At 32.7% G+C, this 14,831-nt stretch overlaps 1 protein-coding gene across 1 annotated transcript; it reads left to right on the forward strand.

Annotated features, from left to right (window-relative positions):
- Positions 1–358: 358 nt before the first annotated feature.
- On the forward strand, positions 359–5,429 carry LOC132306501 (methylesterase 17-like). The gene is made up of 4 exons (XM_059803906.1): positions 359–1,813; positions 1,924–2,064; positions 4,584–4,706; positions 4,911–5,429. Exons 1-4 carry the CDS (start codon positions 1,445–1,447, stop codon positions 5,187–5,189), a joined length of 912 nt encoding a protein of 303 aa, XP_059659889.1. The 5' UTR covers positions 359–1,444; the 3' UTR covers positions 5,190–5,429.
- The last annotated feature ends 9,402 nt before the right edge of the window (positions 5,430–14,831 follow it).

The raw sequence follows: 14,831 nt of genomic DNA on the forward strand, positions 1-14,831 counted from the left end.
TATTTTATACTATTGTTGCATAATACCCCCTTTAAATTATTTTTGAAAATAAATTAACCCTTTAATTATAGAAATGTTGCATGTTACCCCTTAGACAACACTTTCCGGCAATCGAAGTCACTTTCCCACTGGCAGGAGGCACAATTACTAATCAACCCTTATTTTTTAATTTATTATAAAAAAAATTAGAAATATAATATATATATATATAATACCAATAATACCCTCACAAGACCCACAACTCCGTCGAGGCTATGCTGTACGATTTGGTGTTGCTTCAGTACTGTCCGATTCTGTCCTGTGATTTGAGAACGGGGCTATTTACAGCCAAACGATCAAGGACAAGTGTATCCACTGCCTACTGAAACTGACTTCTTCTTTCTCCACACATTTTCTACCCCCACCAACTCACTTTTGACTTATTCAGGTTCCTTTCTTCACTTACCCTCATTTCTTTCTCTATCCTCCATTATTCTTCTTCTCACATCATCTCACTTTCTGATCCTTCACATGCACCCACTTCATACACATTCTTTCTAATCCTTCAGTTGCTGTGCGATTTGGTGTTGATGTGGGTTTCAGTGTGTGGCAGGTCGATGGTAGCCGAAACAAGCTACCAGAGTTCCTTCGTATCACCGAGAGACTTGCAAGGGCTTTATCGATGTTTTGTGTTGCCAGAAGTTGCAGAGGGTCATCGTCGGAAGTTGCAGAGGGTCATTGCCTGAAGTTGCAGAGGGTCGCGATCTATGCTTACAACATATTTGTTTGAAGAGACGAAGAAATCCTAATCATCTACCACTACCAGTCATTGTTGTCGGAATCCCTCACAAGCTCCATCAATGGCCTCCTCACTAGCTCTCACCACCAGTCTCATGAAACTCCTCCGCTCACGCCTCTCACCCCATGTGGCCAGTTCCGAAGCCAACTCCGATCTCACCACCGCCGTTGATCACACAAAGCTTTGTTCCGGCAGAAATCACCGGCATCACTGTGGGCGATCGCAGCCTTTGACTTCGGCTTTATGCGGCGCCGAAGACTGAAGAATAAAAAAATAGAATAAAAAAATGAGAGCATTATTGGTATTTTATACCCATGAATTTCTTATTTTTTATAATAATTTAATAATTAATGATAAATTAGTAATTGTATTTGTCACTCCAAAAGTTGTCTCCACGGTCTTAAAGGGTATTTTAATTGCTTTTAATAGTTAAGGGGTGTAATTTACTTTCAAAAATAATTTAGAGGGGCATTTTGCAATAATTGTATAGTTTAGGGTTTTTTTTTAAATTTTGCTCTTTCTTCCTAAAATTATCAGATTTCTTTACAGATGGTTTTCGAGAAATGAGCCAGACAGACTTGTTTTATTTTTTTTTTGTCCTCTCTCTCTCTCTATCTATATATATATATATATATAGCTGAAGTTGTAGCAAGCGCCAGAGTGAAAATGTCCCAAAGGGTTTTTACATTTCCTTTCCTCTTCTTTCTTGTTCTTTTTGTCATCTCCTTCTCTGTTTGGTACGGAAGTGAATGGAGTGACGATCATGTTGATTACCTAAGAGTCATAAGTGAGGGAAGAATTACGAAAAGAGTGAGATGCCCAATGCCACACTTTGTTCTAGTGCATGGCTATGGAGGCGGAGCTTGGCAATGGTACAAAATCAGGGCCCTCTTGGAGACATACGGCTACAAAGTCACCTGTCTCGACCTCAAGAGTGCCGGTATCGATCGGTCCGATGCTTGTGAAGTTCGTAGTTTTGAAGAGTATAACAAGCCTCTCATCAATTTCATGGCCAATTTGAGTGATCATGAGAAGGTATCCTTTGATTTTTTTTTAATTTTTTTTTTTTTTTCTTTTTTGAATGGCCTTTAAATTAATTTGACACACAGTCACACATCTATACATATTGATTATATATGTTGCAGGTGATATTGGTAGGGCACAGTGCTGGAGGTCTGAGCGTGACGGACGCAAGTCGCAAGTTTGGTAAGAAAATTGGGGTAGCAGTATATGTTGCAGGTACAATGTTGGAGCATGGGTTCATGACAGATCAAGACAAGAAGGATGTAAAATTTCTATCACCTATTATTAAGTACTTTTTTTTTTTTTTTTTTCCTTTTTGGGTTTTGGTTATCTTTTTCTGTAGTTTTGACTCTAATGCAAATTAGTTGATAAATTAAGTGCAACATTTGAAAATTCATCTTAGGATAGAAATAGAATAGCAAAAATCTGGATTTCTTTAATTTTTTTTTTTTAGAATTGAAAATCAGAAAATTGTACAAAAATTTGTTTGGTTAAGAGTTTCGAAAATCAGTTTTTGAAAATTCGGTTAAGAAAATGTATTTTTCATAGAACCTACTTGTTAAAATCAGAATTCAACGTAGGCAATAGTTTTCTTATAATTGTTAAGTTTTGTGTTTTTTATACAAGTTTAAAAAATAATAATAAAAAAAAAGCTCTTCTTTAATTATCTGATGAAATAAGTTTAGGGGGTTGAGTTTTTTTTTTTTTTTTTTTTGTTTTGGGTAAGCAGGGCTTGAGAGTATTAATTATATAGGAACAAATGAGGTATTTTAATTTCTGAAGGCATCTGCACTATAGATGATAGATATACTGTATACTTGTGGCTTGAAGTTTCTATTAATATGGTTTAAATTTGACACCCATTAGTGCTTTGATATTTGGTATGTTGATAATGTGATTAATACCATGAACCTTGTGATATTGGTATGTTTGGTATTGTGATTAATTGTTGTCTTCCCCATTGACACCTGGTCAACCGTTTTTCCATTATGTGAGTTTTAACTTTCTCTCTCTTTCTCTGGATTAAACATTTACATTACAACTTTGTTAAGAACTTTTTTTTTTTTTTTTTGAAGTTTTACTTTTTAAAATCCAATTTTATAAAAAGGAAAAAGTTAGAAAAACACCCTTATTAATGTTTTAATTTTGGGCAAATAACATTCCTATAGTTTATTTAACTCCGTTAAGTTTGAAAAAATGAGCAAAAGAAATGCTTGAAGTTACCATTATCAAGATATAAAATTCTGAAAACACCCTTATCTCTTCCTCGAATGCCCTTATAAGGGCAAAGTGAGAAAAACACTCTTAATATTTACATTTTGACCAAATAATATTCATATCCTTTATTTTGAGTATGTAAGTCTGTTAAGTTTGAAAAAATGTGACAAAGAAGGAGTAGATGTCATTGTTTCGTTAAAAATGTATTCATATGCATTGCACGTGACATTTTTAAGATATAAAATTATAAAAATACCCTTGTCTCTTCTAATAATGTCCTTATATATGTATATATTTATATATATATATATATACACACACACATTTGTCACATTTAATTACTTTTTTTACCTATTTTTTATTCAGTTGTAGAGGGATGCTTTAGTCTTTTCGGCATTCAAGTCCTTGTTTGCACCAAATTTGAATGTTAAGGAGGTTTAGAATGTACAAGGGGTTATATACTTCATATGTATACCATAAGGGTGTTTTTTTCTTGCAACCCTATATTATATATATAAAAAGATGGACAGTTTAGTTATTTCACATTTGATTAGCTTTTTTACCTATTTTTTATTCGGTTATTGAGGGGCACTTTAGTCTTTTCAACATTCAAGCCCTTATTTGCTCCAAAATTGAATGTTAGTGACTTTTTAGAACGTATAGGGGTTATACACTCTATATGCATACCATAGGTGTGTTTTTCGTTTGCGACCCTTTATGTAATGAAAGACAATATAGCCCATATGGGCCATATTTATCTTTTTCCCCTTGTTTTACTATTTTTTAACTTTAGACTTTTTTTCATTTACAAATATATGCATGCCAAACTTAAAACATATTTTTGTATGCATGGGTTATAAAATACTTTTTCTTTATATTTGATCATAAATACTTTTTCTTTATATTTGATCATTCTTTTATATATATGTATATATATATATATTAAAATTTTTATTTATTGTGTACTAGTGCTTTGGGGAATGGTTTCTTGAAAATTTGTTTATAATTTTTTATATTTTTTACATTTTGTTACTAAGCCCATTTTTTCTAATCCGAGCATGGGTTGGACCGTAGTTTAAGGTTATCTCGCCAATATTTCTCTTTCTGAAGACATGAACGTACCCTCAACTTTTCACTTAAGACGTATTAAACCTTTGCATTATAAAAAATGATTGTTAGTCCCAACAGTTTGATGGATAGAGGTAGTTTATGGGTTGGTAGAGTAGGAAAAACACCCGTGTCCGATACTGATAGCAAGGAGATGGGCTCGTGAAATGGTACATGGTGAAAAGGTATATAAACGGTGTTGGTACTCTAATATTATAATATCGCTATGAATCATAGTAGAACCTCTTCTCATCCGTGGATGTAGACCGATTTTTGTTGAACCGCATTATATCTTGTGTTTGTGTTTGATTGCTTTTTTAGCTTTCATTGAATCTTTGTATTAATTTGGTTCCACTGCCCTGACATGTTTTATATAAATTTGTAAATTATAACACAACTTTTATGAAATTCCCTTACTCTGTTTATTTCTTTTTCCCCTTCTAATTATATGAAACAGGGAATTCCATATTATGCACTTAGCAACTTGAACAACTACAAATGTGTTTCGGGACTTGATCAGCCTTCAACCACCTTAAAGCATAGTCGCTATCAAATCAATGCTAATATAGGACCCCAAGAGGTAACCCCAGATTTCTTGAAATTATTAAGCTTTTTGAGTTCAAATCTTACCATCACCTCAATAACTACTAACTAGAACTATTAATTTCATATCCGGTATTGTTTCATTTATAATAAATAATATGATAAATACATTTGTAGGGTCTTTTCGTTATTTGCTTAGAGCAGTTGGTGGTTAACATGGTCGCAATTTGTATTCTATCAGGAGGAGGTATTAGGTTTGATGCTTCACCGGTCTGGACCACCATTGAAGGCAATAGTAGGAGCTCAATTCGAAGGAGATGGTGCAGATGATGTGCCACGTGTATACATCATGACAAGGTATGATCATGTTCTCAGACCGGCGCAGCAAGCCGCTATGATAAGGAAGTGGGCACCATTGAAGACCTATGTTGTGGAAAGCGGTCACGCCCCACTTTTCTCTGACCCTTTTGTGCTTTCTGGGTTGCTAGTCAAAGCTGCAAACTTCATCGAATGTAACTGAACTTGGGTCAGCATATATACGAATATATAGGTGTATATATGTATAATGAAGAGGCTGGTTGAAATCAGATGGTTAGGGTCGTGAAGAGGCTGTCTTGGACTAGTTCCTATGATGATGAGAAAAAGTTCTACTTGTAAAATGGAGTATGGTTTAATCAGTTGATAAAATTGAACTATTTGGCCATACTAAAACATATGGAGTCTTATTCTATGAAAATTGAATCAGCTTAATTTACTTTCACATTTCTTTTATAAGGCATGTACAGCTTTAGAAATCATTACATAAAGTCATTGCCAGCATCTAAAGCTTTCTCAGTGGAGAGTGATCACAGCCCATTAAAATGCCTCTAAAGCTTTCTAAGTGGAGAGAGATCACGGCCCATAAAAATGTACTCCGTAGTAATTAAATTCTAAGTAACATATTCTAATTCGCAAGAGTTTGACTCTCACCAATATCTTAAAACTTCACAAAAATTTGCTACATTTTAAACCTGATTTTTGAGTTAAATTATGTAAAATCAAAAGTTGTGACTTGAGCCATGCGGAATAGGTTGTGAAATTTAATGTTAAAAACCCTCAGAGGGGATGAATAAGTGAACTAGCTCATTTACCCAAATTTTTATTTATTTAATTTTACCAAAATAAAATTAAAATTAATCAACCCACAAAGTAAACATAAATGCAAGTAAACTAAAGAATAAAGTTAGAGTGACACTGGAATTTTAGTGAGTACACCCTGATTGGCATAATAGACCGATCGTTTGAAAAAAACCTCGAGGACTTTCTTAGTCCTAAGCAAAACGATCCATATATGTATGAATCAATGTACTATAGACTCGGACTCATACTCACACCCCCTCACTCTACCAAGAACTACCTCGCTAAACGCATTTGGCTGCAGAAGGATTGCTGGTTGATCAACAACACTCTCCACGAATGCTTTGAACCCTTCAAAGTGTGATCGCTCCCTCCGTTTCTTCAAAACATAATTTTTGAAGTAGAAACGAATCTGCTTGTTGACCGGTAGCAATGGAATATTCAATCAAGCAAACACCAATCGAACGATGAACAACAACCTAAATCAGTCAAGTGTATAGGTGTGTTCTCAAAAATAATAAACTCTGAAAAACTCACACAAAGATGTTTTCTAGGGTTTTGAAATCTTCAATGCAAAAGTCGAGATAAATTGTGTGTGAATGTGAGTTTATATAGAGACTTAGAGAGTCGTATTAGGGTTAGAATTTGTGCTTAGACATCCCCCTAATTCAGATAAAAAATGTAATTGAAGTTGGCAAAAACAAAACTTTCCTTTTTGGTTCAAGAGAAATACAACCGGTTCAATTTAAAATGCAACCATTCTACTTTTCCTGAGTGTTATTTTTGTGCAGAAAATGCAACCAGTTCGATTTTAAATGAAACCGGTTGGAAAAATCTTGAGAGTTATTCTTAGCAAAAAGTGTAACTGGTTCTAAACTGATACAACCGGTTTAACTTGTGAAAAACCCTAAGTGCTCTCATCCAACTCCAAACCTATACTAAGTGATCTTTACACACTCACCTTGAATATATGTTGTCCATTGTCGAACCGAAGTTGTCGTGAGTAGCTTTAGTTGAATTTTTCGCTTCCGAAACTGAGACTCAAAAAAATGGAAAAATTACTACTCAATACGGACTTTGTTTCGATCACCGAAGTATGCCCATTTCATTTTTATAACTTATAATCTCTCCATTTGGCAATTTTGTGACAACATCTAGACAAATCATAATCTACCTAAGTAGAAATATAAATTACAATTTTGTCCACAAAAAAAAAAATTTGTGGAACCAAAAATCTTCATGAGTAGCTTCACAAGTAGCTTTAGTCACTTCAAGAATCAAACCAGTAATCTGCACAAGACTTAAACAATACTTTTTTTTTTTCCTAATTGGTACTCACACACACTTGTCTTTTCTTAGATTTGAACCCCTGACGTCCCTTTGAAAAGTAAGAGGCTGATACTACTCAACCACTGATCCGTTGGTTGACTTAAACAATACTACCTGTGAAAGGTTAATAAATATAGCCAAAATAAATATAAATTATATCCCCCTTAAAGAATACATCTCCCCTTTAATCATGAATATTTCTCCCCCTTTTGTAAGAAATTGACAAAGCAATCAATCAAGAAAATAGAGAAAAAGTTAAAGCAAAATGGAGATAATATTCAAGAAAAGTAGATAAAAAGACATATTCTCACATGACTATAGATATAACATGAAAAACATAGCTATACAAGACAAAAGAATGTGAGAACCAATATATTAAAACGGTGAGTATCGAGGTTTAGAGGTGCGTAATCGCTTTTTAAAGATAGTTGAAGCCTCTCTCATATGCAACGGAAGCCAAATGACAGCACTATATCCGGGATTCAACTAAGCCTAGATATCAAATATGTATACTCATGAATGTTGCACTTCTTTCATGAACTTATGTATTTATCTCCGTCTAATCAACTGAAAATATGAAACTCACACACTCAAAGTCAATAGTTTGAAAACACTTTTTCAAATCCCTTTTGATTCACTCTAATTAGTTTAGAGAGAGTGTCCTGAGTAGGCTACATAGGCCTTCTCTTTTCTACTAGTATAAGTAGAGATATAATAAATTAATATTAATGAAGTTATACTTAATTTTTCACTTAAATAATACATAAGTAATTAAGGTAAGTTAATTTATCAGGTATAAAAAACTTTATTTATAGCATACTAAAACTTCATTAAAACATCTTTTAAGAATCAGTTGGAGTTTTAGTAATTAATAACTAATAAATTTGAAACACATAACTCCAACAAAGAATAGCTAAGCAGGACAAAAATATCGGTCATCCATGCAAGTAGCCACAATGGCGAAAAATAAAACCGAATGGTTTTCTTGAAAGCCTTGTAATATTGTTCACTATGGAACATGTCTAGCTTGAAGCTTATAGACCTTTCTTGCTCACTTCTTCCTCTGCTCTATTTCACTTTCACTTGAGAGCCATGACAAATTTTGAAGCAAAAACGAGCTTCAAATTCAACCTAACTTCACTGAGGCAATTTAGCAAACACTTGGCGTTATGTTTAGATATTTCGATTATTCTGCAATGGATTTGGTGAAAAGAAATTCCTTGGAGCACGATGAGGAGCTTCTGCGATGTAGTTATGTATATATGAAAAAACTTGTACATTATATAAAGATAGCAGCTATGAGGGCACTTTGCTTCATGGGTTTTCTTTAAGCAAGGATATGAATGTCTTTTTACATAAGCTTAAATGGACAGAAATATCCTCACAGATATTTCAAGGGTAGTATAGTCGTTTTGAGGGTGAGAGAGTGATGACGTCAGCATTAACTGCCTTTGATCGTACCGGGAACTAACCAGAGGGGTGTATTTGTCACAAAGGTATTAACTGGAGAGGAGGCAAGTAAGATTATCCAAATTAGAGGAGAAGCGGGAGTAATTTTCCCTATTTACAGGGGAGGTAATTGTAATTTGCCCTTTATTTCATAACTCTCTAAAGAATTAATTTCTAATTTCAGATTTCATTACAAAGATTTTCCAAAATGAACCAGACAGGCCCTTGTTTTTTATTTTCTTTTGTCCTTTCTTTTTTGTTATCTTTTCCAAGGTGTTGACTAGACTACCTCCTATATGGTTGAGAATATGAAGGTGAAGCTAGCTCTGGAGTGAAAATGTCCCAAAGGGTTTTCACATTTCCCTTCCTCTCCTTTCTTGTCCTTCCTCTCCTCTCCTGCTGTGTTTGGTACAGAAGTGAATCGAGTGATCATCATCATCAGCACCTAGGAATCAGAACGGAGGGAAGAATCATGAGGACATGCCCAAAGCCACACTTTGTTCTAGTGCATGGTTATGGAGTTGGAGCTTGGAGTTGGTACAAAGTCAGGACCCTCTTGGAGACATATGGCTGCAAGGTCACATGTCTAGACCTCAAAGGTGCCGGTATCGACCGGTCGGATCCTTGTAAAATTCATACTTTTGAAGCTTACAACAAGCCTCTTCTCAATTTCATGGCCAATTTGAGTGATCATAAAAAGGTTGTCCTTTGCTCCTTGATTGATTACTACATGTTTTTTATTTTTATTTTTTATACTATCATAAATTAATTTGAATTCTTACATACACATGCATGTGGGTTATGGATTATGCATGTTGTAGGTGATATTGGTAGGGCATAGTGCTGGAGGTCTGAGCGTAACGGACGCGAGTCAAAGGTTTGGTAAGAAAATTGGGGTTGCGGTATACGTTGCTGCTACAATGTTAAAGTATGGGTACTTGACAGACCAAGACAGGAAGGATGTAAAATTTCTATTCTCTATTTCTAAACCTTTTTGCATAATTTTCCTTTTTCTATAGTGTTTAATTAAGGTTACTCTAGTATTGACTCTTGTTGGTAAGTTAAGTTCAACATTTGGAAATTCATCTTAGGATAGAAATAGAATAGAAAAATTTTGGATTTATTTTTTATATATATACAAGTTAAAATACAGTTCCTTTTTGTAATCTAAAGAAATTTTAGGATACTTACCAAAAGAAGAAAAAAAAAAAAATTTGAAATTTATGATGAGAATCATATAGACAGAAATTTTAGGATACTTACCAAAAAAAAACAAAAAACCAAGTATATATATATATATGGTATAGAAACAAATAAGATATAGTCTCTGTGTAAAAAAAAAGAGATGTCCTGTTTTTGGAGAGTAGAAATTTTTAAGGTGACATTTGGACCATGTATTGGAGAGTAGAAAATATTTAAATCTAAAATTTTTAACTTCAATGACATTTATAAAAATATATAAAATATATTATTTAAAAAATAAATAAGTTTTGTAATACAGTCTTGCATACTCACTTAAGAGTAAGTCATTCCTACTTATCGGTAATATGAAAAGTGATAAATAAAGGACAAGACTTGCCTACTCATTGACAGGTAAGTCATTCATACTAACCCGTAATATGTAATTATAAAATTTAAAAAGTAATAAGTAAAAAATCACAAAAATGGTAATTAAATTTTATTCCTTACAAAAATTATTTTTATTATTTATTACTTTCTTAATTTTGTAATTATAATTAAATTGGACTAAACATTAAGTAGGGATGACTTACAGCAATAGGCAGGCAAGTCTTGTCCTTATAAATGCTATGTAAGGAGAGTAACTAATACATAAAAGATTGTTGCTGGAGAATACATACTTGGTAAGGACAGAACGTCCTTTCAAGGATAAGAACAAAAAAGGCTTAGTGAGTGGAATATGGTCAATTTTGTTTAAATGAGCCGGACAATCAGTGGGATTTCATTGAAAATGACAAGCATATCCTTAAATTTATGAATACATTGCTTAATTTATAATACCATAATTAATTAATTACCTTTTTAACTTATAAATTATTAATTAATTTATAAGAGTTATTTTTTTATAACTCTTTTTTACCTTCTTTACTTCTTTTATTTTTTCCTTCACACAAAAGAAATAATTTATTCAACAAAACAACATGGCATCAGAAATAAAATGAATTTTTACAAGGTATAAAGGTGTTCAAGAAATAGTAAAATATATAATTTTGCATACGTTAGGACTTTACCTAATAACAGTAAGACGTAATAGAAAACCTTGATACGATGAAGTTAGTCAAAATAAGAATAAAATGATATACTTGCGTGTTGAGAACTTTTATGTAGCAACACGAAGTCGCATACCCAATGCTAGCTCTATTGTGTTGGAAAAAATTAAAGGAATATACACTACCATGTTTTGGGAAACAACTGATAACAAGAAAATAAATATAGGATCAGATGAACTTAGAAAATAAACAACTGTGAATACATTGCTCTTCAGAGTGTATCCACCTGAGATGTCTCGGTGTAATGGGCTTATGGCATCCCACCTTTCGGAATACAACAGTTTAATCATATGTAAACGTACACTTTTAGTGTAGAGGAAGTTAAAACAACTTTAATATGGTCCTCTGATGAATGGAATTTCATAATACAATCGTAGCCAAGTGGTATTTGGCAAAACAATGGTAGCCGAATTGTGTTAAGCATAAAACACGAACAAGAGTAACCAAAATAGGGCTTAGTATTATATTCTAACCACAACAGGAATTGAATATAGCAACAGTCTTTTGAATATATATTGCAGAAGACCGAACGATTATATTTTTGTGTTATAAATGAAGAGACCTTGAGGTGTATTTATGGCCAAATATTACGACAATATATGTCAGTAGTTGCAAGATATTAGTATCTGCACTTGCAAGACATTAGGGTAACATTATATTGAAGCTATTCATAACGGGTTGACGAGAATAGGCCTTGAGGAGAGAGGGGGGCTAGGGGTGGCCATTGCCTCCCAAATTTTTGTGTAACTTCTATTAGTGGTGTATATTTATACTTATTAAAGGTAATTTAGTATAGAAAAATTTAAATTGGCCCCCTTAAAATTTTCTGTAACTTCTATTAATATTGTATATTTATAATTATTAATGGTAATTTACTATAGAAAAATTAAAATTGGCCCTCCAAATTTTCAAAAAATACTTATTTATGGTTATTAAAGATGGTTTGCAAAAGAAATTGCTTGTGTTCCTCAAAGTCTAACGAAATTTTTTTTTTTTTCTTTTCCGGAAGGTTAGTATTGCAATCTTGAAATAACATATGAGTACTCTATTCATATCCTTTATCAATATTCAGTTTTATTATTATATAGTACTCTATGCATTTACACACGCACACTACACACACACATATATATTGTTTTTTATGAATTAAAAATAAAAATAAAAATAAAAAATTAATTTGACAACCTTATTTATTGACTGTCGTATGTTCTTCTCTCCATTTTTTCTTTACATATCATTTATAGACATGTTCACGTAAAATCTAATTATTACATGAATTTCTTTTTTTTTAATAAATTAAAATCTAATTATTTAATTGAATTTTTTTTTTAAATTTTGCCATAAATATTATTTGTGTTTGTTCAAAAAGTTTGATAAAAAATTTCTTTAAATAACTAGTTTTTTTATTTAAATAAATTGGCAAAAGTTTAGATACATATATTTTTGTATGAATATAACAAATAGTAAAAAAAATTTGCCCATTTTATTTATTTATTTATTTTTTTTAAAGTTCTATCTAGCTAATGTTGCTTATAATTTTGGCCCCCCAACCTCAAGAACCTGGCTCCGCCCCTGGGCATGTAAGTTTCTTACCAAGAAAAAAAAAACACACTCAAAATTTGATAGTTTGCAAAAACAAAGAGAAAAATAAAATTAAATTAAATTAATCAAAATGGCATCCATATATTGTTTTATGAAATTCCCTTACTCTCTAATTCTTTTACCCCTTCTAATTACATGAAACAGGGAGCTCCAGGTTCTCTACTTAGCAGCTTGATGAACTACAACTGTGGTTTGGAATCTCATCAACTTTCAACCAACTTAAAGGGTAGGAACATGTCTCACCACCAAATCAATGCTCATGTGGGACCCCAAGAGGTAAGCCGAGATTTCTTTCTATAGCCCAAAGAACAATTCAAAATTTCTTCCATAATTTTGAATACAAAACATTGCATAAATTATCATCCATCACACAATAATGTATTTATAGTCCTTTTTTCTCTGAAGAGTTCAAATCTTACTATCTCCTTAATACTATAATTAATAGTTTGATACCCCATGTTGTCCACTCATAAAAAATATAATCCGTCATTTTAGAGCAGTTGATGGTTAACATGAATTTCGTATCAAATTTGAAGTGTCATGCATAACACGTACTAATTTGGTTTTCGCATCAGGAAGCTGTGTTAGCTTCGATGCTGTACCGACCAGGACCATTGAAGGCAATAATACAAGCTCAATTTGAAGGAGACGGTGCAGATGATGTGCGGCGTGTATATATCAAAACGAGGTATGATCAAGTTCTCAGACCGGAGCAGCAAGTCACTATGATAAGGAAGTGGCCGCCATCGAAGACCTTTGTTCTGGAAAGCGATCACAACCCACTTTTCTCCGACCCTCTTGTGCTCTCTGGGTTGCTATTTAAAGTTGCAGCTTCCATTGAATGTAACTGAACTTCGTATATGCAAAAATATATAATCGCACATATAGAATCCATCGATGTGTTCAGTTTGACACTGTTACTCATCAATAAAAGTTTACTCTTCTTTGCATTAGTTGAAATGTAATCAAATTCTAATTAGCAAATGCTAATATGTAAGAGTTTTGAGTATCTTAAAAACTTTACATAAATTCATTAGAAATCAAAGTTGATGGTTTGAGTTTTATGTAATAGTTTGTACCAGGCACCTCAGGTTTCATCTATGTCAGTCAACCCTAAACTTTTGTACTTTTTCTTAATTGGAATAAAATGTTTTACGAGGGTTGGTTCTCCCAAATATTATACTATTTTATTAGAGCTCTTGTTTCCAACCAAATGTACCTAAAACTAGAAAATTGAAACTGGGAATTTTGGACACCATCGGATGACGTTCAGAAACAAAAACATATTACTTTTTCCATTCAAATCATAAAATAAAAACCAATACTATTCCAAATAATCATATAATCCCATGTAGTATCAAACAAAAGTAAACATTTTATTCAATTTTGTGACCGATTTGTTTATTTGGTTGTGAAATGGTAAAGTTGACCTTACTGATTTAACTTGAATTTAAAAGCTGAAAAGTGTATATAAATGAGCATTTTGATCATATTGGAGAGTAAGTTGGTTAGTGTCTAAAGCAAACTAAGGGGAAGGAAGTAACTTGATGACAATTTGAAAAGTTAGGAGAGTTTTACAAGGTTTACTTAATATAAGAGGGCATAATTTCGTGATACGAGGGGTTATATGATTTTATCCCTACTATAGTAGTTAATGCACACAATGTGTGTGTTCGAGTAGATATTTGGTACGCCTGGTGCACGTAACGTATATCGGGCTAATTTGTGTCATGCATGCACAACACGCGTCGACGCGTGCGTAACACGAACTGTTCAGATTAGCGCGGTGCACCAGGCGAAATATTTATTCCATTCGAGAAATTATTAGTTACAACGATTATGTCAAGTCATTGATACAACTCATCAATAAAAATTTTCACTAACGTAAAATGGTTAAATTTACTAAGCTGTTGTGGAATCATTTACTTCAATAAAATTTTTGTATCGGCTTTAATTTAGAAGTTGGCGGTCAGGAATCTTTATTCCCGTAACTCCAAAAAATAAAAAAAATAAAAAGAGGTTGTGATTGACTACCAATTGTAAGCAAATTGGCTACTTCAATGAAATGAATTGAATTTTTACAACAATTGTCTACAAAAATCAAAATTTATAAGATAGCTCTTAGAATTTAACTGTGTTAATCGTTCTTCAATTAATGTCTCGCCTTAAATTAACGTTGACATTTAAAATTTATAATGTGCGACTAAGTTCCAAGCCAAACAATTATAATAAAAACAGAATGCATGCATGCATACATAGTAGTAATCACCTAGCAAAATTAATCCTCGTAAGATACAACCACTGTTTTGTCTTTAAATCCTAACAAAAACAGTACCAATATTACATTATTTTATGTTACAGTTTTGTCTGCTGGATCA

Source organism: Cornus florida, unplaced genomic scaffold (assembly GCF_030987335.1).
Source record: "Cornus florida cultivar Cherokee Brave unplaced genomic scaffold, ASM3098733v1 CherokeeBrave_3.0.0_Hap2_Chr05, whole genome shotgun sequence".
In the NCBI taxonomy this organism is placed as follows: Eukaryota; Viridiplantae; Streptophyta; class Magnoliopsida; order Cornales; family Cornaceae; genus Cornus; species Cornus florida.

Bases quoted from the DNA above. Each gene is read 5' to 3' on its own strand.
- LOC132306501 (XM_059803906.1), top strand. From the start codon at position 1,445: ATGTCCCAAAGGGTTTTTACATTTCCTTTCCTCTTCTTTCTTGTTCTT. The intron at 2,065-4,583 runs GTAAAATTTCTA...TATATGAAACAG, and splicing joins CAGATCAAGACAAGAAGGAT to GGAATTCCATATTATGCACT. The intron at 4,707-4,910 runs GTAACCCCAGAT...GTATTCTATCAG, and splicing joins CTAATATAGGACCCCAAGAG to GAGGAGGTATTAGGTTTGAT.